Source organism: Lepisosteus platostomus, chromosome 24 (genome assembly GCF_059453375.1).
Source record: "Lepisosteus platostomus isolate fLepPlt1 chromosome 24, fLepPlt1.hap1, whole genome shotgun sequence".
Classification (NCBI taxonomy): Eukaryota; Metazoa; Chordata; class Actinopteri; order Semionotiformes; family Lepisosteidae; genus Lepisosteus; species Lepisosteus platostomus.
In genome coordinates this window covers 8,289,099-8,316,000 of record NC_142634.1, presented here as the reverse complement: position 1 = coordinate 8,316,000, position 26,902 = coordinate 8,289,099, and the positions used below count along the sequence as shown (strand labels likewise).

Genomic DNA, 26,902 nt, shown 5'->3' with positions numbered 1-26,902 from the left:
AATAATAGAGTACAGAAAATGAACATGAAATCAGTAGAAACTGGAGTGTATTATTTTTCCGCAGTAGATTAATTCTGCAATGTGCCAGATAGTGCAGAATTTTGCCCTTATAGTTGCACTGCAAACGGAAAACAAGTTAACTGGAGTCCGACGAAAGGCAGACTGTCTTCACTTCCCCAAGTCTGTACCAAGCAATAGGCCGAGCAAATCAGGCATTTCCCTCTGCCACTCCTGAAAGAGCAAGCAAAAGCAACGACAAAAAAAAATCTACCATAGAGCCTGACTTCCAAACTCCCATTTCCGCCCAGGGAACGGCAGATGTGGGACGCTCGCACACACACTTGGAGGCGATAGCAACTTTCCCCCCAGTTCACTTCTGCTTCCTTCAGGTTCTCTCTCTTTAAAACAGTCTGCTGCAAAAGGAATGCCGATTTCCACCCATTTGACGGGTCACAACAACAAGCAGATGTGGAGCCTTACAACGCTTTCAGAAGTTTGCGGTGCAATGTTAAAAGTTGATCTTTCGTTTGATGATGCTGTAATTGGCTTTTAAAAGTTTAAGGATAAAGTGATCTTTCCTTTAATGCAGGGCGGAAAACCCACAGCCAGCGACAGAGGAGATTGTCAAGTTTGTGCAACTTGGGTCTTGTAACGCTTTTTTCTTGGAGTTGGAGCGGCGTCGCTACTTTTCTCTCCATCGCAGAGATACGTGGATAGTGTCTGCTTGTTTTTCTTCCACGGAAATCTGGATTATTCGTGCCCTCCTTTGGATAACACTTCTTGTTCGCTTTCTAAAACCAAGGGGAACAGAAGATACTGAAAAAAAGCTATACATTAAGAAGTTTTATTTAAAACTTCTGATTTCTTGAAAGGGAGGAATGACCGATAAAAGGAGCGTTTGGAAGGATGCCGTCTCTTGGAAAATGGAAATGAAGACAAATTTCATAGTTCTTGTGGTTTTAAGCTTATTCTTTTGCTTGAGTTTCAGTCAAGAGCTAAACCCAAAAGGCAGGAATGTGTGTAAAGTACCTGGGTGAGTAGCTGAACACATGGCGTCTTATACTGTTTGTACGGGATAACGGTTCCTGAGGGGGATACAGAACAAAATTAATCTGTACAAATAAACCATTTGGGTCATTTGTCCACGCGCAAATAACGCAACTTAATTTATGCTGCGAAATGGTGTATTTCTAAAGATTATTAATTTTAAAGTGGTACGTGCAAGACGTTCTAGGGCTGAAAGAAGATATTCTAGAATTATTTTGAAAGTTGCGGCGCATGAAAGAGTACTTTCCTGCTGCTGGCGTTAGTATTATTGATGATAGGCAATAGACATCCATGTGTCACCTATGCTGAACTTGATGGATTCCAGTCATCCAGATGCGCGCTCACAACTGGCAAAGCCTCTTGCTGTCATTTTAGCAACTTCCACGCGGGGGCGCCTTTCATGTACTGTACAGCAAGTCCCACAGGGTTTGCGAAAAAAAAAAAGAATAAAAATAACACTGCTGGCGCCATTCTGACCGCAGTCATCGTCCAAAACTAAGCTTGCCATCAATAATGTATGTATCCATATATTATATCTAGATACTTCTTATATAAACTCTATTCGCTATACATCTGGAATGGGAATATTGATGGATAATAGGCATGTAAACTTCAGCTATCCCAGTCATAGCTGTTTAAAGTATTATTAGTATACAGTATTGAAAGTAGGAGTTACAGTATTAACAGAGTGCAGGAGTTACAGAGTGCAGTGGGCCTAAAATCTAAGTGCATCTAAATCAATCTATTTTTCTGTTCTGCTTCTTTATTTCCCAGATGAGCACTGGACATTTAATAATTGTGACGTTGTTTACAAAACAAACCTTGAATGATTCCACATTTGTGTGAAATAACTGGACATCCTCCTCTTTTTATATGAATAATTGTTCCATTACACCATACAGAGAGAAATCATGTATGTCAAGCTCAGATCTTGCTTTATTTTTCTTTTGCATTCAATGAGATTCCAAGGTTACAAGTATCTATGTTACTTCCATATTTCCCAGGTACTACTGTACACATATGCTCATGCAACATTTATTTTATAACTGTACACTACCCAGACAAAAGTATGTAAAAAGCTGTGAAATGTATTAACATTAAATGATGTGCTTCTGTGATGGAAATGTCTGAAGAACTGACCTTGATCCTGTATTTACAGAGTCACTTGTAGTTTTAGCAGGAGTTTGCTATATGTATATGAAGTATATTCAGTATATTCAAGTATATTCAACATGATGATGTACCGCTATTATGAAGTAGTTTAATTGTACTATATATGTACTAAACATAATGCTTTTGTATTAAATCTCCAATGCAAAGTCATATACTGTAAGTCCCATTAGATGTGAATACACAAAATGTTTGTTTTTCTCACAGATAGCTCAAACAAAATGGATTTGCCAAGTAAGTTCAGTGGGTTCACAAAACTAATTTGCCAAAGAGAATGTTGTGCCAAAGTGTTACCACATTTAATATAAGTCTTTACATCAATTGCTTTGCATGGTGAATCAAAGCTGGTTATCATTAAACGCGTAATGTACGTGTGTTGATTATAAACTAGCTTCACTTCACTTTAATATTTTACCATGAGTACAATAGTTGGTATCATCTAATGCAGAAACAGTGCTTTTCATCAATGTCATTTAGATGTCAGTACACCAGTTCCAAGATGGTGTCGATGCTTTTGTTTTTTCCCATGCATAAGCACTCTTAAGTATAAAAAAGGCAATGCATGGTAGTTAAGATGGAGGTACTGGCACAGCAGAATAAACTAGATAGCTATGAAAGAGAAGCTGTAAACCAGCTTGAACTCTTGCTTGGACTGGCACATTCAACAGCACCAGTCTAGACCTCATATGGCACTCTTTTAATGGAGTGCCCACATCAAAGGAAACTTCTTAGGTGTTTTTCCACTTAGCTTTCAACTGCGTAAGAGTAAGTGACAATAAATGTGTTGGGGGTGGGACTGTGATTTGTCCCTCTTAGATATGCGAGGTAATAACATTGATAGGCACCTACAGGGAATTAAAATGACTTCTAGATTATTTTCCAATTCTCAGGTGAGATTTTGACCAATCATTGTTAAAATGATAGCTTTTTATAGCAATCAACTGCACACGTTTACACAATAGATAACATCTGCTCTTGTGCAGCTTACGGCAAATAAAAATGTCGACAGATGAGGCGTACAATGCGTTTGCCTAAATTTAGAATCAACGAACAATAATACTGTGGAATGTTTTGTGTGATTCTAGTAAAGCATGTATAAACACTGATAATGACATGAACTATGTAATAGAGCTAGCATACAGCAGGGAAGAATAAAACTTTGTTAACATACGTAACTAGCCGTAAATATCTAACTGTGCTAAAATTCCTCATGCTATACAGAGGTTATTGATGGTGACAATAATGAGTACAATGATCAGAATTGTGGTCAGTACTGTAGCTAACCCTGCTAGGTGTGTCCTCCATCTACTGTTTGAAGACACAGTGAAGTGTTTTGACCTACAGTAACCCCAGAGGCATGAGTCCTGCCAGTAGTGCTGGCAGACACAGCCTCTTTAATGGAAGCCATAGACTGTTCTCAGCACCCTACACCCATGCACTGAATAATACTAATAAAAGACTCAACTACAGCACATGTGTGACTAAAGTCAAACATATCAACACTCCATAAAAATGTTTTTGGCATGCTCCATTCTTTAATTTTAAGCAAAAGTGTGTTTTTTCAGTCTACAATTATTTTAAATCCCGTACAGTGCAAATTACTTCCATGACATTATACTGTACAGTATTTTGCTATTAATTTGCCAAACTTTAACTGTGTTTTAAATTATTATGCAGACTATGCCCACAAATGGTACTGTCAATTTAATTTGTTCAGTTTTATGAAATATTCATCACAGGAAAGGACAGATGGTGTGCAGAGTTGTCACAGTTCTGGTTCGATTTGTATTGCAAGATATGATCGCTGTACTGACAGCATTATAAACATAATGACAATCATACTGTGTGAATGTAAGAACATAGAAATCAAGATCACAAACGTGGAGCAGATTCAATCCATTTGAATGTTAATAATTTAATGATTAGATCTTGTTATGAAGCAGATTGTCAATTTTAAAATCCTTAAAATATTATGTGTATACATGTATTTAATGTGTGAAGTCCTAAGACGATGAACAGTTACAGATGTTACTGCATACTCTCTTTTACTTTAATCTGAATTCCACAAACAACCTCAACAGACTGATATATAACAGAATGTCTTTTCATTCACCATGTTTAGATTAACTCAGTTATAAATAAAAGCTTCTACCAGGGGGTCCCATAAACTATACATTAAACTGGCAAAGAAAGAGGACTGCCAAAATGATCTGTGGCAACATCTGAGAATTGTATTCTTAGCGTTTCATTGGCATACATACAGTACAATGTTAATGTAGATTATATACTGTATAAAATACATTTTTAATTTTAAAAAAAGTAAGTAACAGGAAGCTTATATAGGTTTTTCCGAATATTGGAATGTTTTCCTGCAACTGTTCTAGGGATAACGTAAATTGACAGATGACTGTATGCTTGCTGAAAGATTTATTTATCGCTGTCAGTGGACTTTGTTTTGGATTTTGCATGTTGCCATTATGACAAATCTAATCTTTGACTTTATTTTTATATTGACCATACTTATAAAATATTTTGTAAATAACATATTCATAGCAATATGTGAGTGTTGTCACAGAAAAAGCAAAATATTAATTGTTAGGTCCTAAATTAGTAGGGCACAGTGTCTAAAATTACTGTAGACGTTACTCTATCCTGAAGTTGTCTCAAAGATACTAAAAAACTTTATACTGTAAATTGTATTATTAGAGAAAATGCCTCAGAATAATGTGCAAGCAATCCTGATCCCTTTTGCAAAATGTGTTTTGTTCTTGTTGTAATAATAAATATTTATTATTCTAAATAGCAATATAAATAACAATGAGTGCTGTTATTCAGAAACTATTATTCAAACAAAGAGCAGACCAGGTGGATGTAATTCACTTTTCTTACATTGTGTCTGAAACACAGTCGAGTCTGTTCTTCTTAATGTCTTGATATTTTGTAGGTGAAAAGCAAATCTTGTAGTGTCATTTATTTTACTTCCCAAAATACTTTACTTGTTGTGCAACTATTAGGAGAATTGTTTTTTTGTCTGAGTCAAAACTCCTACAACATTGCTGTGGTTTTACATTTTCTTGCAGAAGCAGAGGTTATAAGACAAATTAAATAGGTTTAACACGTAGGAAGAAAAATGCAGTTTGTGGGAGTTCCATCTTCTGGAAATGTATGCCCGGAGCATGCCTGCTTATTAAGATTGTAGCAATTATTGAAAACTAAGCTACACTCCTCAGTAAGTGGGTTATGAGGTTTAAAGATATAACCACAAAAAATGGAATAGCATTGTAATCACAGACTATTGTTAACTGTATTGTTGTATTTACAAACCACATATACATAATTTTGGAGGCAGTATAGCATAGTGAGCAATTCTCTGGACTCGTAGTTAGCAAGTTGTGGGTTCAAGGTTCCTCGGCAGATACTGTTGTTGTACCTTGAGTGAGGTGCTTTACCCCAGTTGTTCCCCTCCACCCAGCTGTATATATGGGAACCAGCAGGACAGGCCCTGTAATAGACTGTTGTGTTATTCATGTTGCCTGTAGAAATGCTTTCTATACTGAACATCAAAATAAATGTATTACTTTTAACTGCAACAAATTAACAAAAGTTATTATTAGGAAATTGACCACAGCTTTTTGTTAACTGGTACCCTGACTCTTCATTGAGCGGATGTTACCTATTTAATTCATTATCAATGAATGAATGAATTCATTATTCATCTGTGATTTCATGCTTCGCACCAGGTTGCTGAGGCTGTCTTGGTTGCCAGGAATTCTGTTCCATTCCTGTTGTAGAGCCTGGACGAGCCCGTTCCTTGATGAACCCTTGATGCCACATGTCATCCCAACTCATCCCACAAATGTTCAAAGGGGATCAAGTGTGGCGAGAACAGCATTGATGGCCTATCAGGCACATTCTTATCTTTCAAAGAAGATGCTGTTTCACAAGCAACATGCCTTGTGCTGCCGGAATGTTGTTATGTCAGAAAGTGTGGTACCTGGACTTGATCAGTGTTGCTCTGTGCAGTTAAATTGCCATCAATCATTCTGGGTAGAGTTCTGTTGTGACCAGATGCTCCATCACTCTTGTTGAGACCTTCACACATGGACCTCCACATGTATCGGTCTGTTGTACACAGCAATTAGCATCTGCACCACTGATGTTCATGAATGTGATCTATACAAAACTGATCCATTGCTAAAGAGGACTTGGTTCTGCTACTGTAGATGGGTTATTCAGCCTGTAACGTGCGCCAATGGTACTAGGGCGTTGTTATCTTGGCATGGGGGCAGATCAGTTCCTTTATGTGTTTTTCTTTCTTGATGTTCACCAGGGTTGACATTCAACAGGTTAAATGCACTCGCCATCTGTGCCCAATCAACGCTGTCGCTACTGAGAAGGTTTAGAGCTTATGCAACAATGTAAAATGTTCAGGAATGAACATGTAATGTTCAGAATATACAGTATGTGTAAATAGCAAATGTTTGTAATTGTGTTTGTAGTAGCTTTGGTCAATGTGTTGCCTAAAACCATAGGTTGTCTCTCAGACACCCTGTTTATTTTTTAAAGGAGAAATTTTTCAGTGCTCAGTCCTTGAGAGAACAGCCTTTGTAACTTGGCCATGTGAAAACCTCTGAGCACTTCTGAGGAGGTAAAACTGCACAGGGTCCTGTTGAATCTCACACGTGGGAGGGATAGAATGCAGATTACCCCCTACATGGGCTTCCATCTTCTGCACCAACCATCGTTTATTCATGTGTAAATCAAAGCAACATATCAGAGTAATGCACAATGACAGATTCTGCAGTTGCAATCTGATCTACAGAGTCTGTAGATCGCAGATTTACAGATCTACAGAGTACAGTGCCAGTGCTTGCATCAGAGATGACTACACAAATGTTTTATATTTCAGTATAGCTACAAATCAGATCTTAACACCAAATGTAATGGTACTGAGGGGATTTTAAAAATAATATATGGGCAGGCAAATTATTGCTCAGTGCATGCTCTTGCTTGAATTTGTGTGGGCGCTGTGATGGACTGGCATTCCATCCACAGTGTATTCTGCCTTACGCCCATTATCTGCCAGGTTAGACTCACTGTGACCCTGTATTGGACTTAGAGGTTATTGAAAATGGTAGATGGACTCTTTACACAAAAACTAACCAAGTGTGTAATTAAGTATTTAATTATACTTTGAATATAATTACATTTAGTATATGTGTAATATTGTAGCACCCTGCACTAAGTACATATGCTTAGTTTAAACATGAGTATCAAAAATTATTGTAAACATTTTATAAGTATATTTTTATGGAGCTCATTGATATAGTGAATTCCCTATTTACAACATGAACCTAAATGCTGTAAAATTTATAAAATACTGTTATTTCTGAAAGTGTTAGCTTGAACATTCCATCATTAATCATACATTTTTGGGAGACCAAAGCATTTGAATTAGTATTACAGTAAGACTAAAAGCAGATGTTAAGGGAATGTCTAGAGAACTAGATGTGGTCAAATAACTGGGACATACATGAGGTTAAAAATGCTAAATGCTGTAAATGCTCTGCAGTCTAATTTCTGTCATATTTTTCCCCATTTAGTACATCTGCTTTTGTGTGCTGTTCTGGATGGAAGCAGTTAGGGGAAGAATGTATTCAACGTAAGTATGGGATTTCCTAACGTTGTTGCTTTTTACAGTTCTTTAAATAAAATTTATATTCTCTTATTTTTCACATTATTTTTTATTTGCTGTTTATGCACATTAAACTACTTGTATGCTCTCATAGTTATTTGGCAGTTAAACTATTCTCACTGAATATATGACTAGCTCACTGTGTCTTGTAATTTAAAAACAGTAATAAGAAATTACAAGAAAGAAACTAAATAAAAATATTGTCTATTTTCCTCCTCTTCCTAGCTATCTGTGAAGGAAATTTCACCTGCAAAGAGAATGAGATTTGTGTGAGACCTAATGAATGCCGCTGTCGTCATGGATATTTTGGAGCCAGCTGTGAAACCAGTAAGCACATCTGTACCCTTTGTTCTGAAATTCTCTGGCAACGTTGCTGCTAATCCCAGAAAGCAGCTCTCAGAAGAATCCAGAAAAAGAGTTGTGAATCTTTTAAAGGATTCTGGGTTAGTTAACTGTTGTAGTACTCTCATTGTAGAACTCTCATTGTAGAAGGCTTTACCCTTTTTTCTTGATAGAAAATAAATTGGGATAGTTGGAAACATATATCAATTCCATGTAAAAGACTGATCATGGTCTGGTCAGAATATTAAGATTGTTAGCAGCCAAGAGTACAAGGTAAATTCAATACTGCCTCAACTGCAAAAGAAAAAGAACCACTGAATAAGAGACATTGACTGTAACCGTAAATAAACTTTTTAGATTGCAGATAAAAGCATGTGTTTAAGGAGTCCCCATCATACTGTTACAAATGGGGGGTTATGAAAATTGTGAGTTTCTGGAATTGACTGAGCGGTTTAGTCAATAAGTAAAATAATGATTCATAACCCCCAATTTGTAAGTGATTTCTCCAGAATATATCCGTGCAGGTGGTGTAATTAGAGGCATGTGAATTCTTTGTTTTCTGGCACAGCTTTGTTGAAAAGAGCGAAACAAATATTTATTAAAGTGACCATACACAAACTTAACTACACACAACAAAACATACAACACACAAGTTGCTCTATGTACAGTATTTACAAACAAGGCATTTCGGAGGCCTAACATTCTAATCACCCAGAAAACCCCCTAGACTTTTTTTGAGTCTTAAACACCTAACGCCTACAGAGGTCAAGTAAGAGATAGGCTGCCTTCTAAATAAATGTGATACAACGTGCAGTTACACCTCTCTCACTGTACCCCAGATACCACAAAATAAATGGGAGCCTATGTCCCTATTCTAAAAATGCATCCTAAGCAGGAAAGATGTCTCTAACCGAGGTATCTTTTCCCCTGGAAACCCAGGTTCCCTAGAAACACAGAATAGCAAGCTCTCTCCAGCAAGGTTCAGATACTCAGCTCCAGTCAGGCTTTGTTTGGATGATCATGAAAGGAGGGGCTCTCGTTTGGCACAAGCATCAAGTCCCAGCTCCTCTCTCCTCTCCATTATTCTCCTCTTACTCTATCTTGTTGTACTCCTTCCTTGTTTTCTCCTGTTTTTTTGTTCTCTGTGCTCTTAATGTGATCTTATATTGTGTGTTTCTGTACCACTCATTGACAGTCATTAACCCACAACCAAGGTAAACTTTACAATGAACCCCGCATCTCAACAAACACCGTCTTTGCTCTGAAGCTAGAAACTCCAAACTTCAGACAAACGTCATCTAAAAAAAGAGACACTTCTCGGTACCTAAAGCTGTAACAATATCCAAACTTCATTTCCTGCAGAGTGTCCGCCACAGTACTGGGGTCCTGACTGCAAAGAAAAGTGCACTTGTCACCCCAACGGGCAATGTGACGACGTGAGTGGGAAGTGTACCTGCAATCCCAACCGCTGGGGCCCCAACTGCGAGAATGTCTGCCCCTGCCAGCGGGGCAAGTGTGACCAGGACACGGGCAAGTGCTCGTGCCACGCTGGCTTCTGGGGTGCCCAGTGCGCCAACAACTGCTACTGCAGCATCCACTCGGTGTGCGAGCAGAGCACCGGCCGCTGCATCTGCAATCCCGGCTGGTACGGCCGGAACTGCGGCGCCCAGTGCAACTGCAACAACTCGCCCTGCGAGCAGCACACCGGGCGCTGCCAGTGCCGGGAGAGGCTGTGGGGCTCCCGCTGCGAGCGCTTCTGCCAGTGCGTGCACGGCAAGTGCAACCAGGCGGACGGCACGTGCACGTGCGCGCCGGGCTACAGGGGCAAGTTCTGCAGGGAGCCCTGTCCTGCTGGCTTCTATGGCCAAGGCTGCAGAAACAGGTATGTGCATAAACTGACCTGCACTGGGCTGTGCTACTGTATGCCTGCTTCAGTACTGCTGTTCATCGAATCAAATCATAACGGTCACTTGGCCACATTCGGCTATGAAATACCTGCAGAACTGATTTTTTTTTTTACAGCGCTATAAGTGAAAGTGTTGCAGAGAAACTCAATTGTATAATACACTTAATGTAAAAAAAAATGCAAAATTCTACACTTGTCCATTGTTTGCTGTTCAGTATGTGTCATTTTACCATTTTTGGGGTTCACTAATGCTAATATTTTAAGTTGTTTTTTTTTATATATACCATTGCCAGCGTTAGAACTTTCATGACTTTGCTGTTTAAATGACTCCGATTCCAGGATAATTAAGAGGATGTTGCGGTTATATCCTGAATTAACCTTGCAGAGAGCAGAATACAGACAACCGTATTGAACAAGTAGAAGCTGTTCTTTGACATGCTGTCACTTCGTCTCATTTAAACCCCGACCGTGCTATTTTACCCGGGCTGCGTGTGTTACTGGGCAGTAAAAGGCTGAATTACCCCTCAGGTGCGGGCATTGTAAAGGCCAGCAGCCTTGCAAGGTGACTGAAGGGCGGTGTGTGACTTGTGAACCCGGGTGGAATGGCACCAAGTGTGACCAGATGTGCGCTCCAGGCTTCTTTGGGGAGAACTGCAAGGACGTATGCCCCCCTTGTAAAGACGGCCACCACTGCAACCGAATCGATGGCAAATGTTCACACTGCAACCCTGGCTGGATTGGAGATCGGTAATTTTATTTTTTCTCTCCAAAGTGTATCTGAATGTTCACGCTTACAGTCGTGGTCATCTGTTCATGCTCACGATCCTGGTCACTTGAGGCTTTGTTTCAAATGGGCAAGGAAACCGAGCTCCTTGTTTTCCCTTTGGAAAGCTGAAATTGAAGGCAACAGTTTAACTAGTTTAATAACATTTCATTATGGTGGTGCAATTATGAATTAGTCATTAAATAATAACAGCACAACAGCCGGTATTTTTTTATTTATTTTGAACTGGATTGATGCTGTTGTTTTGGTAACAGTTTCAGAAAAAAAAATGAAAATTAACTTTGTCTCTAAACTAAGAGTGACCTGTTCTTTCTTTCCTCAGGTGTGAAATGAAATGTCCCAATGGAACGTATGGGGAGAACTGTGAGAATGACTGCAGTGATTGTTTTAATGGGGGATGTCATTTTGCCACTGGTGAATGCCTTTGTGATCCTGGTTTTTATGGGACATAGTAAGTTTATATTCCATATTCCAAAGTTTAGACTTTTATGTTGAAAGTGCCTATAGGTTACGCATTTTAATTTGAACACATAAGATTTCAGCTGGGGGTTTTCAAAACTCCCCCTGACCCTGGCCAATGAGCCTGAATTCGCTAAGCTCTTATTAAAAGTGATGTGATGTTTTCAAAGCCTGTAGTAGAAATAAAAGGCATCTTTTGTCTTGTGAACCACTGTTTGATACAATAATGTCTGGCTCAGGTTCTCCATTCCTGATTACTTGTTTTTTAATAGAAAAATATTTCACCCTTCAAACTTAACCTAAATATGATATAAAAATATTATGACAGGAAAACAGTGGAAAGACACTTTCAAATCTGTGTGGGAGGAAAGAAAAAAAGAAGTTGTTGCTAATGCTGTTTTTTATAAATGACAGATACTTTATCCTAAGGCTAAATAGCTTTCATCCTCAATGACATCTGTTTACATTTATCTTCTTTTTCCTGGTCAGACGCTAGCTATCATTCGTCTCTGTCTTTATTTAATTTTTATGAACATGTCTGATGCCAGAAAGAATCTCAAGGGTGGAGACACAATTCTCAGGCAATTTAGTAAGTGATGAGTCAGAGACTGATTAGTAAAATTCACAAGGCCCCTAGAGTCTGTCTGCACATCTTATTTATGTTAAACTGACAAAAACATTCACAAATGATAAAAAGTTAATTACATTCTTGTATTTAGGAAGCAGAATTCCATTAGCAACTAAGAAATTTCAATTTGTAGTAATTATTTTCTGCTATAAAGCAGATTGAAGAGTTCACTACCTCAGTCCAATTTATTGATTTATATTATAGCTATTTATTTTCTCTTTACAGTTGTAATATGAGCTGTCCAGTTGGTCAATATGGTGTGAACTGTGCTCACAGCTGTTCTTGCCATGATCTTAAGTGTGATCCTGTCTCTGGCTCCTGCACCTTACGTAAGAAAACTTTTCTAATTTAAATTAGCCTACTTTCAGTCACCTAAGTAATAAGAGGAATGAAACTGAAAACCTTGATGTACCATGCTTTATTTAAATTGTGCCCATTTGCATAAAACATATTTAAATAGTATTCTTACAGGTAAATTATCCACTATCTGATGTGTTATGTAAACACCTTAATTTTTCTACTGGTTCCAATGGTAAACTCAATATATTTTCTAGAATTTATCTTTTATCAGTATGCAATACATACACATGATTTTTTTAAACTTGTTTGTTTTTTGTTTTTTTGAGGTTAATTAATCCCTTTTCATGGCCATTTTCAGCAAACCAAATAAATGTGTTGTAAAATAATAAAAATATTGCAAATTTATACAGAGTTATTGTAGCACTGCAAATTTGTAGACTCCATAGAGTGTCATCAAAATATTTTCTACATTATCACCACAACCAAAATGTACTATAAAAACAGTGCTTTCTTTAATATTCGCTTACCAGCTTAGGATTTTTTAATGTCAAACATCCCCAGGTAACCCCTTTAAAAAATAGATACACAATAGATACTGTACATGATTTACTGTAAATGACTGAACTGTGGCCATGAAGTTAGATTGGAATTGTCTGACAATAAAGTACACTCTTCCAGTAATGTTGGAGAAATCTTGCTAAAACATTTTGTGCAGCGAAACCAAGCCACAGTCTTCCTGCTTTGCCTGGAAATGATGTCAGTTTTTGTGGAGACTGGGCTGCCATGAAATCATAAAGCAGCATGAATTGGGCTTTAAAATATTCAATTCAAGATTTGTGTTCTTACCTTCTACTCTTTCCATCACTGTTTGACTTCCTATCTCCAATGACCTCATCTTTCCTTATAATCCATATAACCCCCATGTATTTCCATCCTTTCCACTCATCTGCTTCTGCCATCCTAGAGCAGTAGTTCCCAACACTGGTCTTTAAAGATCAGGAATCTAGCAGTTTTTCTAGGTCTTGTAACATTTTCAGCAACTTAGGATTGTGGAGAAGGGATAAACAGATCCTGTGAAACCTTAACTGCGGCAGCTTAATCCTTCACCCAGGCCTGCTGCTGTTTATAAGTTAACTAGATGTGGAAAAATGGACCCTGAACCCTTAGGACAGGCCCAGTGCTGTCTTCTGTTTGATCTCCTGGTCTGTCTGTTCATTCCTTTTCTTCTCTAGCCTCTCTGTAGGGGAATGAGTTACCTGCAGGACCATCTCCTATCACCGTTTAATTTTCTCAGGCTTCACTTCTGGATTTTATGCCCTGTCTACCTTGAAACCTACCATTCAGCATTAACACTGCACTGCTTGACGTTGACTGTAGAAGCATTCTTTCTAATTTCATTTCTTTTAATAATGAATTCTTTGGCCGTCATTCATATGATCTTTTTGGTAATCGTATTTCTTGCTCTTCATTGACTGTGTTACTTATTCCATATCCTGTCTTTCTTATTTCAAAGGTTTTTGGTGTCTCTCATTATTGCACAGTTTGTTATAGGTACCCGTGAAGGGATATAATTGTCTCAGTTTAGATAAACTATTTTTTATAGGTTTCCTTGGATAAAAAGTGTCAAGTGAATAAAAATGTCCACTTATTCATTTGCTCAACCTTTAACTAAATTAACAAATGAAGGATAAAAACGACGTAGCTGAGAACAGGGGGATTCAATAATTTTTTTAAGCAATTTATTTTATGAAATTACCATTTGAATTCTGAAATGATTACCTATTGCTCATTGGCTTTGTGATTGTTACTCTGCAGTCTGTTTGTCTATTTTTTATGTCACATGAGTATTACAGTTCTCTTCAACGTGTCATTGACAGAATTTTGTTACCCTTCTGTGAGAGAGAAATTATTCTGGCAAGGCAAGTTTTTAAGTTTAGCCTTCTCAAACTATACAGTATTGTTAATCCTTGCTGTTTTTGTTGAAAACTGAGCCTGTAGAAAACGCTCAGAGTTGTCTCTGGTAGATTTAAATGTTGTCTTCCTTGTGGTATGAAAGCTATGAATTCACAAGTTATCAACCAGTATATAATGATTACATAGTATACATTATATACATACATTAAGGTGGTCAATCCAGATATTGCTTTGACTTATCACTGTGCCCTTGATTGTATTTCCAGAAGGGGATCTTGTGTCTTTTTTATGGCTGTGTTTGTTGGCAGAATTCCCTCTCACCAAGTGAGTGAGAGTACAGGGAGAAGGCTTGTACTCATAGCTGCTGAAAGGAAAAAGGAATTTATTGGGAAGCAAGGTTACCAGAGGTCGTGTGGGTGGACATGCAGGGAAATCCAGAGTAGCTGTGATGATGTCACAATGTCAAGGCTTAACAAGCCCTTCCTTTATTCAGCTGTGATCACAGATGATAACCCCTAACACCCAGCTGCATTTTGGTTCTTCTTTAGCTTGTTTTATGGACAGTAGCACAGCTTGTTGCCAAGTGCAGCTATCACCATTCTGAAAAGATAAGAAGATATTCATTCTTTCTGTGTCTTTCCAAGCCTTCCAAAAAAGTCTCTCGAACTAGAAATATCAACAGCCAAATCTGTAATGTCATAATTCTTCTTAAATCTTTTTGTAAAAAGCCAAGCTTATGATGTAAATAACATCTAGAGAAGGGCCAAAGTCAGACCTTGACAGGAATAGGTAATAATGTGTCAACAGATGGGCTACAGTTTGCATTTAATACAAACATCCATTGTAAAGTTTTATCAGAGCTCTTCAATTCAATATTGAGCAATGTCTGTTGGACGTTTAAAGTAGATTTCTGTAGTTTTTACATTATGAAAATGGACCCGACAGACTAAACAGTATACAGTAAGTTAAATAACTGCAATTTAAAGCACTACTTGTCAGTCTCCAAGCATAGTGTCACAGGAACAAACAAGAACACAAGGCTTTCTTAGGTCATGGGGTCCCTCACTACTCCAGCGCTTCTCAAGCAAACTTCAGACCACCTGTCACATTGGCTTACGGTGATTTTTGAGTTGTAGGAAGGAATGAAATCTGATCTCAAGGTCAATGCCAAGAAAAGGCAGCTTGTCTGTGCTGGAGCCAGGGGGAAAAGGAAGTGTGAATCAATGGGGCACATCTAGTGTACAGTAGCTCTCAAAGAAAATGTGTGTGGTGCTTGTATAAAGAGTATAAAGGGCTTACTTTATGTTCATATGTTCAATATTATCATTTGTCTTCCTACATTTTAAGTTTCTGTTGGATTTCTACCATTAGAATTTCCATTTTTCATTTGGATAATGCTGTGAGAGTTAATGAATGTATATTTGGGATATAATAAGTATTCCAGATCTTGAAATTTGAGATTAAGGGCACAGATTATTGTACCCTTAGTAAGGTTATTGATGCCATTGATAGGAAATTAATTGGAAGCCAGTTTACCCTGGGACACTTTATGGGCTGAGCACAGGTTGGTGACACAGTCTGTGCTTTCGTCTTCAGATCCTAATCAGAGAATGGGCGTGATTGCTGCAGGGGCTCTCGTGACTTTCCTGCTCATTCTCCTGCTGTCTCTCCTGTGCTGCTGCTGCATGTGCCGTAAAAAGGATGAAAACAAGTAAGTACAGGCCCACCACCTTCACAAGGAGACCTCCACGGTGACAGCTGGGTGAGAAGCCTTGGCCCCCTTTCTATGTTTACACCAGAGAAAGGGGATCCAATGTCCTCGGCTACGTGTATTTCTATCAAGAAAACATTCCAGCCTTTTATTCCGTGTTTTAAATAGAAGTCTTGGTCTTTTAAAATGTGTAAATGTGCCTTCATTCCTAAAGTATTGGTAATTAAAGTTGTTGTTCAAATGGGTTGTGCTTTTCTGGCATTTCTGGGGAGGAGAGAGTATTGAAGCCAATTCATAGATGGGGATTATTAGGAAGCCATGATTGGTAAGAGCCAATGGGAAATTTGGCCAGGACTCCAGAGTTACACCCCTTCTCTTTTTGAGAAATACCCTAGGATTTTTAATGACCATAGAGAGTCAGGACCTCGGTTTTATGTCTCGTCTGAAGGACAGTGCCTTTATACAGTATAGTGTCCCCGTCACTATACTGGGGCCTTAGGACCCACACAGAGCACAGGGTGAGCGCCCTTGCGCAACCTGAGGTTTCCCCAGGAGTCTCCCATCCAGGTACTGACCAGGCTCACACCTGCTGAGCTTCAGTGGGGCTGCCAGCTGGGAGTTGCAGGCTAATGTGTTATAATACAAAATGTATTATAAGCAGTATTGAAGAGAGTGAGAAACTGCTTTTAAGTATTTACCTGTGACAAAATAGTTTAATTTATAGTATTAAAAACCTGACAGTACTTTCAATATGGTCACGCCTTGGTAGATATGATAATGGGAAGAGAAATGTATTAGCATCATTGTATATTCTAACCAGAACTTCTAAATGTCTCACATGAACATTAGAAACTGATTTTTTCCCCATATTGTATTTCCTTCAGTCCAGATCGTGATAATTCTATTAACAACAAGAAAGCCAAAAGACGTCTGTGTGGGAGGTTCAGCAGAATTAGTACCAAACTCCCCAGAATACCACTGAGGCGACAGAAACTACCAAAGGTTGTCGGTAAGCCCAAGACTTAGCTCTTCTCCATCCATGCTATGGGATTCGCCATGTGTGAACCCTGGAAACTGAAGATATTGTTCACATATGCTACAGTGTGTGAACTGCACAGGGGGAAGCAGAGGTTAACCTCATGCTGAACTGTAAATAGAGGAAAAACTAAATGTTTTGGAACCTGTGTTTGGAATCTAACATGTTGTTTTGGAGTTTTATCCATTTTTTATCCATGCCATACCTTACCTATTTTTATTTTTTTCTCACTTCTTTGAATATTTTTCTTTTTCAAAGTCTGGATTTTTATTACAAGAGCAGTGGAATCATAGCAGAATTTTCCAGTCGTATCTCAGAGAAATGATTCCTCCATTAAACTCTTTTTTTTTGTTTATGGCCATATAGAGCTGTCAAAAAGACAAAACATTTCAATTCCGAGATATTTGTCTGACATGTTTGCTTACTTACACATACTTGTCAAGCAGAAAATCTAACAACTTTAATCTCTGTAATCTTATGAGTGTGCTTAGTTGTGGTTTAGCTGTTTTGTTTTAGTGATCATCTGGGTTTGGTTTTTGGTGCAGGTTCTATTTCAACAGGACTAACAAAGATCTAGTGTTTTTGCTGGTAAACTTTGAGTTCATGCCCTGGCTTCTGTGTGACATGCATCTTCGACTTCTTAAAATAATCAATTGATGTTTGATAATTGTGTGATTGGTTGACACAACTGTATTTATAATACTGTCCAGTTGAGAGTGCTTCTTACATTTTTCCTGATGTATTGTTAAACCTTGAACTTATTTTGGCCCATAGAGATGACTTTTTTTTTATCGTGTAGCCTTGCAAACCACTGGAATCTAAAATAGGCTTTAGGAAAAATATGAGATCTCCTGTCTCAGGAGAGCTTCAGAGATGACATTAAACACACTTTTCCCCAGACTCTTAGAGGCATTCTTAATCAGAGTATTGGCAGAATAAAATTCATAACTAGTATTTGTTTCAATACTAAGAAATAAAATATATAAGCCTGGTTACACCAACAAAATCCTTTGCCTGTGGAGTAATTTTTTCACTGTAAATAGGGTTGAAAAAGTCTGTTTATACTGCCAAATGGGTATGCTATTTCATTTGAATGGAATGTTCTGGTCGCAAGCCTTATTATTTTTGGCACTCTTATATGCCATGTGTTCATATTATTACAACCTTAAACGGGCTTTTCTTTTTTTAAAGTGACTCTTGAACTGAGAGCTATATTATGAAAAAGCTCACGGTATACAAGTTATTTGGTGAATGATCATTCATCAAAGGTTAATCTGTCAAGAGTGCCAACAGCAACACTACACAGCAACTCAGGTAGAGAAGTGAGAATTTGTATTGAAAGGGGCAACTTTGCTTCTGAAGGGGTGATTTTTGTCAGGTTATATTGTACAAGCACAGAGAGAAGTTTGTCTGGACACAGGACACAGGCAATTTGCAGTTGATGGGCTTACATCCATAAGGATGTAAAGGCGAATTAACTCCCTTATTGTTACATGAGATCTTTAATGTGTAGTTTTGCATGTCTTGTATATAGCATATCTTCATCAGCACAATGTGTCCTCATCCTACTGTAGTTGTTAGGCCTCTTACATCATACTGGGGTAACTTGGATTGGAAATTCAGGTCCAGGAGGAAGAACACCCCCTACTGGTTCACCTGCATCAGTTGCACCAGCATAGACAAGTTCTCCCAGTTTCTCTCACCACAGAAAAGAAAATGGGATCAGTTAAGTCATGTAAGGAGTACTGCAAACATACATTGCTTTATTAAACTGATTTTATACAACGTTTCCTTGTACAGTGCATTTTAAAATGATCACTTGGCATTATCTTATTTTCTTTTATTAAAAGTTATTTTAATTATAAGTGAACGTCAAAGCCTTTTGTTTCTAATTTGCAATGATCTTGGCCTTGTGACTGCAAATGCATAAGGATGTAAAGGCAAATTACAATTTTTTCACAGATGATGAATTTACAGATATATTTCTGTGATTTGTACTTATTTCCAAATTCACATTAACACACAGGGGAGGATGGTACTGCTCCCATTTATCCCCTTTAAGATTGACCTGATTTAGGGTAGACTATTGGAAAGTATGTGATTTTTAGCTGTAGCTAGAGATTCATCTTATATACTTTCGAAGACTTTCTGAATATCCTCAGGACACATTGACAAGGTCAGCCCAACAGTAACACAAGTGGAAACTGTGGGAAAGTGCATTTAAACCTAGAACAGGAGTCACTGCTTCACAAGAGGGTTGTGGGAGTCAGGAACAAGCTACCTAGCCATGTTATTGAAGCGGATATCCCAGCTATCTGAAATGATTAGAAAAAGCTGAATGATTTGCAGTTGATGGGCTGAATGATCTCAGCTCATTTGTAACTGTTTTTATGTTCTTTTTTCAGGTTCTAGTCAGCAGATTTCATTATTGTAACATGACTACAGTACTGTTTTTATATGCCTTGTCACCCTCATCTCAACTCCATGAACTTTCCTTAAAACATTAAGAACATACAGTGAGTGTGTATGCCTATGGGATCTGCTCTCTTAATAGTGTGAAATGGCTGTCCATTTGTGACTCTTTTGATAAGTATTACTAAACAATACAGCTGATCAATAAAATTATAAACGTGGAATAGCATTGCAGATTTGAATGACTGTAGTCAGACCTCTAATTTTGTGTAGTGAAAGCCGAGGAATCTAGCTATGTATAAGATCATATGAAAGTTGAAAGAACATGTAATAGCCTCGTAATAACATGGTGAGGGCTTAAAGGTCAGATTTTCCATGAGACAAGCTAATTACTTAAAGTATGCAAGAATCTATTCGTCATTCAGATACTAAATATAGAGCTCTTTCAGCAGGAAGTTGTGTAACTGATTAGTTCTGAGTAATGCATTTTTGTAGTCTACCATTTACAAATTGTACTTTTGTGCAAAAACATCTAAGTATATGTTCCATGGAGTAATATATATATACAGTTAGTTAAAACCATCAACTTAAAACTTTGATCTATCCGTTTATTAAAAAGAATACCAGATGAAAACTGTAGCAGACAAAATAGAAGCAATAAAGGAGAAGAAAAGAGAGAGCCAGGATAAACTATTAGTTAATATAATCTCATTTCAGTGTTTTACGCTACATCCAGTTCAAAATCCCTCCAGCGATTGAGTCCCGCTCTGTACTCAACGGGAAAAGCTGAATGTGCCTCTTTTTTCCCCCGCCCGATGCTCTGCTTTCCTCGTTGCCTGCCCGCAGAACTGAACTCGTCGTTGTTTGAAACTCTATCCTCACAGGGATCCCAAACCCTGCGCATTCCACAGGGGGGCCTCTGGGCCTAACACAGGAAGTGGCCAAATTTATCCCAGCCTCCGTCAGTCCTGTGATTTATCCACTGTGGGGTCAGTGGCAGCAGATGTTTGAAACAAAGGGAGGAGGTCAAAGGAAATGCTCTGCTCCTGGGATCGTCTCTTTCATTGCTCTATCCCCATCGCTTTTCCCGATAACTTCAGCCATTAATTTATTTTTTATTGGCGTATTAAGCTGCTGCCATTCCATTCTCCCGGTAATAGTTTTACCTCTCTTCCGTTCCTCATTGTCATCTTTTTCCTGTGATTGACTAATATGAATGTGTTATTTTCTACCTCTCTGTATCCACTTTCCTTCTTTCAAAAACTCATCCAAAACCACTTCCGAATGTGGACACCTGCTGTAAAAGTCCAGCTTCGTGCAGCTGTGAGTGACTCTACAGCTGGGTCTCGTCAGGCCTGTGCCTTTTGTCTTGCAGTGCTGTTTAGTTCTGGCTTCAGTGGCCCCTCTACTAAACCTCGTTGGAGTATTTATATAGCATGGGTTGTGTGCCATCTCAGCTCTAACAAATTAAGCTTTAGCTGACTGTTCTTGTGGCTGTGTCTGATAAGAAGAGACCCTGTGGAATTCTGGAATGAAACAGCTCACTTTATGCAAAACCATAAACTGCCAGAATCTATACCTTTCAGAATTTCAGAGACATTGCAGAGAAGCTCACAATCTGACAAAAATACTATGTAACACTTTGTTGCACTTAGTAACATCTTACAGGTTGTTAATGCAATAAATATACTTTAGAGGCAAATGGAAAGGCACACATGCATTGATATAATGAAGGTGCTGTGTTAAATGAGCTCTGTTGTGATTCAACAACTTAAAGAGTAGCTGAACGGCAGTGACCCAGGGAAAGAAAGTTAAACCCAGGTATAAAAGCAGGTAAAAAAGATTTGTATCTGGATGCCCTAATGCCATGACTGATTGAGATGGGGTCCCTCCAATCTGAAAAGTGGAATCCTGTGGAATGGAATGTACAAAATAAATGTAATTCTAGTAAATGGATCAGGCTTTGTTCCATCCATGTTAATACCCTGCTCTTGGCAAAAAGCATTGTAAAAGGGGGCATTATGCTTTCACTCTAGAACTGTGCCTCTGACATCCCCTTACATACCATTTCAAAAGAGTTTGTGCAAGTCGGAGGACAGGTGATTCCCACAGGATGACATCATGAAGGACTGTGAACATGAGAAATCATCACAACATTGTATAACAATGAAGAGCATTGGTGTCATTTGTTCTGTGGTGGAAGCTCACAGAAATATTTTGATAACTGATATATATTTTCTGATATTTTAAAATGTTTTTTGTAAAGAGCGTATAACATAATCACATATATACTGTACATTGCAGAATACCCTTAATTATTTCTAGAAATGTGAACTGTAATCAGAACCTAAGCACATTTAAAAGAATTTTCTCTTTCATAAATGGGAGGATTTGACTGACGTTTTTTATTGTAAACGTACATGACATCTCAAACCTAAAGCAGAGAAGTCACGGAAAATCTCCCCACAACGTTTTCGAAAACAAAACGAGACCATGGCCAAGTAAACAGGCATGTCTTCTGTGGTCAGAGTGAAATCCTCCTCTTTCAGCCTGTGAACTGATGGGAAACGAACCACAGCCCTTCCTCAGCTGTCGTTTTTGGTCAGAATAAAACATCCACATCAAAAGGATTTAGCAAGAACAAAGCAGCAGAAGGAAATCAAGCAGAAACGTTAGACATGTACTGTCCTGTTTGGAATTTAGCACAGTTGTTTCTTATTTGTGTTTTTTCAGAAATCTAAATAAAACTCATAGATTTTTTTGTCTCATATAAGACAATAAATAAAGAACAATTACTAATATAGGGTAACCTAGGAGGGAGAATACTAAATGACTAGACATGGTATTGTTAGTGTATACTACATAATTATGAATTTTACATTTTCTCTTAAATAAAGAGGCCCTGATGGAATATTGGTATTTCAGTATTTCAAGATTCAGCCTTGATATTTTCCATTTTTTTACAGTTGCCACTCCTACTCATCATTCGATCATGAGAGACTCCTGTGTTGTGAATTATTCTGAGACAGCTAATGCTGAAACATTTTAGTATTTTATTTTTTTATAACAATGGGTGATGATTTTGTATTCTTCTACATTTCAGTGGCACATCATGACCCTGAAAATACATTCAACTGCAGCTTCATCGAGCCCCCCTCTGTGGTCGAGCAACCTTCCCCATCCTGGTCATCACAAGGCTCTTTCTCCTCTTTTGAGACCAGTGATGATGGGCCTGTCTACTGTGTTCCTCATGAAGGTGAGTCAGGCAGTAGGACTGAGCTACATAAGCTTCAACTGTCCGGAGAATCAGTTAAAGTGCTTTATTTTACTGCCTGTCCACTGGGTGAAAATATGGATGGGTCACCTTAAGATAATAATAATAATAATAATAATAAAAATAATAATAATAATAATAATAATAATAATAATAATAATAATAAAAAAAATTCCTTACACTTATATAGCGCTTTGCTGGACACTCCACTCAAAGCACTTTACAGGTAATGGGGACTCCTCTCCACCACCACCAATGTGCAGCCCCACCTGGATGATGCGACGGCAGCCATAGTGCGCCAGAACGCTCACCACACATCAGCTATCAGTGGGGAGGAGAACAGAGTAATGAAGCCAATTCATAGATGGGGATTATTAGGAGGCCATGTTTGGTAAGGGCCAATGGAAAATTTGGCCAGGACGCCTGGGTTATACCCCTACTCTTTTCAAGAATAACCTCTTTTTTAATGACCACAGAGAATCAGGGCCTCGGTTTTACAGTATACTGTCCCCATCACCATACTGGGGCATTAGGACACACACAGACCACAAGTTGACCATCCTCAGCTGGCCCCACTAACACCTCTTCCAGCAGCAAACTTAGTTTTTTCCCAGGAGGTCTCCCCTTCAAATACTGACCAGGCTCACACCTGCTTAGCTTCAGTGGGTTGCCAGTTGTGAGTTGCAGGGTGATATGGCTGCTGGCATATTTGGAGAATTCCCTGAGTTTTATACACCCACTGAAGATGTTCATGGTGGAATTTGTGGCAAATTGGGGACTGTTATGGAAGAACACAGGAAACAAGACTGACCAAAGAGCACATGCTGTGCCCCTGGAAAGGCCACAGGGAAAAGGGATGAAAACCCATGGAAACATGGGGAGAACATGCAGATTCCACAATGTTGAGGTCAGATTCAAACATACGATCATGGAGCTGTTAGGCAATAGTGCTGCCTATTGTGACACCATGCCACCCCATGTTGTATACAAAAACATGTGAAATTACTAAAACCTAAACGAGACTAAGGCCACCCCTGCTTCAAATGGCAGACTTTAACATTTTCTTTATCTTTCTTATCTACTCAAACACTACACCCATTAGCAGTATAAACACAAACAGGAAATGTTATGAGGGCCAGCTCAGCCCATGGCACACTTCCAGCCTGTGACTCATTGGTTTTTTTTTTTAAATGTGAAACATGGAAATCTGTAGAAAAGTTACCAATCTTTCAGTCAGCTACCAGAGCTATAATTCTACATAGCATAGCCACAAAATAGTACTCTATAATTTTCACTGAGGATTGCGTTATTCAGTTATTTTCCGAAGAAAATTATGATTGTTGCATAATTTCCGGGCTCAACGTCCTGTATTGGGTCTAGAACTTTATGATTTTTAAAGCCATATAAAATATCTTCTTGATATACAGCATTACCTTGACTGTATACCAGGCAAGTAAATGTACTGTACATTAAGAAAGTAACGATAACGTGATGTAGATATGGTTGTAATTTGCTTTATTGGCACAGGGTTACAGGCTGTCCAAGCCTCTTACAAATTTAGAGAAAATAGTCCCTGCCGAAGAATTAATTTAAAGAAAAAACATACTCATAACCCTGGTTTTGTGCATTTCATTCCAGCCTCGAAGGTCTGTGGAGTTTGTGTGTGTTCTCAGTTTGTGCATGAGTTTTCAACAGGTGCTCAGGTTACCTTCCTGCCCCCAAAGACAGGCTGATTAGGTTCATTTGGATATTCAAATGTTTCCTTTCTCTTGAGCCCTGTAGACAGGCAGCACTTTCAAGGGGAGAACGCTCATGGGCTCACATTGCTCTGTGCTTCCTGTATCCTACAAACCGGGATAAGCAAATAATGGGTGAATGAGGGAACAAACAGACCAACACATCTATATTATTAATCAGGCTCACCAAAACATGAGATATACAACAGCAATACATAACTGTCTTTAATAAATGCATGCTCTTTTTAATCTCCATCCAGAATCTGTGTCAGAGAACAAAGAAAAGGGAAGCCCCAATGTAGTAGAGAAGATGGCAACGCCCATCAGTGAGGAGGATGCTGGGGAATATACTTCTCTGAAGGACACAGGTTCCAGTAAACAGTGCCTCGGGGACACGAGTGAAACATCTCTGCTGAAGTCTTCTGACAGTGAAGGATCTACCAGTGGCTCAGAATCCACCAAACCCCTGTATGCCAAAATTGCACGGCTATCCAAGCAATCCAAAGATGATGAAGACAGTGGCAGCTCTGATGTCAAAGGCACTGACAAACCTCCATCACCAGAGAGGACCAAGCCTCGTCCACCAGACCCTTCTACGAAGCCCAAAGTGTCATGGATCCATGGCACCTCTGGGTCCAGCCAGACACCAGAAAAAAGTCTAGTATCACCAAATGCCAAGGAGAAGAAGCAAAGTTCGAGTGAGAACCTTGGGAAAAGTGAGGAGAAGCACAGTGGCAGGGTCAAGGAGAAAGGTAGCAAGCATAAAGAGCAAAGCTCTCCTGATGCCAAAGAAGGGGCAAACTCCCCAAACAAGCACAGATCACACAAAACTAGGCCAGGCCAAGAGCAGATGGAACACATTAATGGAGCTGTTCAGAATGCATTAAAGAAGATTGGTAACTTCCACGTTGACAAAAAAGGCAGCGATGCAAAAGAGGAGCCAAAAAGCCCTAGGAAGTCACGTGAAGTGATCCATCCTCACATGAATTCAGAAGCAGCCACTTTGCTGGCCGCACAACTGAAGGAGAAGACTCAAAGCATTAACCGAAGTGAAGGTTTTGCAAAGCAGAATGGCTTGTCCACTCCGCAGGCACACAGAGAGAAACCCACCCCTCCGCAGAAGGCCAAACGCTCAGCAGCTGCGGTCAACCAGAATTCCAGTAAGCCTCTGTTGTCCACGTCTAACAGCTTGCAAAAAATGGTAGCCCCTGTTTCAGAAACTTTGTCGCCTGAGACAAAAACCCTTGAAAAACAGGAGTCTGATAACTTGAGACAAGAGCCAGGAGACCCAACACCAAGGAAGACGCCCATCAAAAAACCTCCAAGGAAGAAAGGAAGGGAAGGAACTTTAGACTCTGAATCTAAGTCTCACCCGAAGACGGCAATAATGCCACCTCTGACAGTGAAATGAAAATAGCACAGTTTAAGAAAAACTACCAGGGTTTCCGTTCCTAATGGAAAGGACAACTATTATACCTACCAAAATTAAATAACCAAAGAAAAAAACAGCTGTTCAGTTATTATGAATAAATATTATGGGAGTGAATTTACTTGCTTTCAAGATTTTATGGAATGGACCAAATGTTGCACGCAGTACTTCCTGCAGAACAGAAAAGGTTAAACTTCTAATATCAGACTTTGGAGTACTGAAATGCTAAGACAGACTATGGGCCATTCAGTATTATCTGGACTTTATGCAGTTTTTTATGTTGCTGTAGTTGTAAACATGCAGTGTTTTTAGTATTTTCTGTTATAACAAGCAACATAAGATTTTCTGATATTTTCTGAGGATAGTAAAAGAAATTCAGAAAGCAGTCTTTCACTGTTTTTCTGCATCTTATTTTTGTATATGTGTATTTAATATACTCCAGGTGATGCTGGTTTTGAAGTATAGTATTTAATACATAACTAATGTGCAAGTAAAGTAGCCAATATTTTGATTCTGAACGGTACTAAAAAGAAAGTACTAAAATGGCGTGTTCAATCTTTATTATAAAGATTGTGTTCCAGTCTCCTAGATACTCTGGGCTTTTGAACAAGCACAAATTTGCTATCTCAGAAAGTTAGCTATTATTTTGATTCCAAAGTCCTTCAAAGATCCGAACTTAAGAAGTCAACGGCTGCGTGTTGAAGTAGATTTACTTCATAATGCTAATATTGTTCTTGCCCTCATTGGTATTTAACATTTGTAACTGTTACAAAACACTTACAGGGTGGTTTTCATATTTGTGCTTCTGAAAAAATCCCCATGCTTTTAAAGTAATTGTGAGATTTTACAGGTACAAATCTAAGCAAAACAGCAGTATAGTTTTGAAATGGATTTTACTTATACTCTACAACAGAACATTATTTGAGGGACAATGTAACAATGGCCCTAAGGTACAAGAAACAGCTACAGTTTGCTACGTAATAAGACGTTTGGAAAGTTACAGCTGTTTATGAACAGTTCAAGCTGAAAAATGGAAATACCTTCTCACACTTCCACTTT

At 38.6% G+C, this 26,902-nt stretch overlaps 1 protein-coding gene across 1 annotated transcript; it reads left to right on the top strand.

The window, feature by feature from the left end:
• The first annotated feature begins 235 nt into the window (after nt 1-235).
• On the top strand, nt 236-26,902 carry scarf2 (scavenger receptor class F, member 2). Its single transcript, XM_088618487.1, has 11 exons — nt 236-1,033; nt 7,821-7,879; nt 8,138-8,239; nt 9,617-10,136; nt 10,689-10,907; nt 11,267-11,395; nt 12,257-12,360; nt 15,842-15,956; nt 16,841-16,965; nt 22,508-22,660; nt 24,675-26,902. Exons 1-11 carry the CDS (start codon nt 879-881, stop codon nt 25,823-25,825), a joined length of 2,832 nt encoding a protein of 943 aa, XP_088474613.1. The 5' UTR covers nt 236-878; the 3' UTR covers nt 25,826-26,902.

Bases quoted from the DNA above. Each gene is read 5' to 3' on its own strand.
- scarf2 (XM_088618487.1), top strand. From the start codon at position 879: ATGACCGATAAAAGGAGCGTTTGGAAGGATGCCGTCTCTTGGAAAATG. The intron at 8,240-9,616 runs GTAAGCACATCT...CATTTCCTGCAG, and splicing joins TGGAGCCAGCTGTGAAACCA to AGTGTCCGCCACAGTACTGG. The intron at 10,908-11,266 runs GTAATTTTATTT...TTCTTTCCTCAG, and splicing joins CCTGGCTGGATTGGAGATCG to GTGTGAAATGAAATGTCCCA.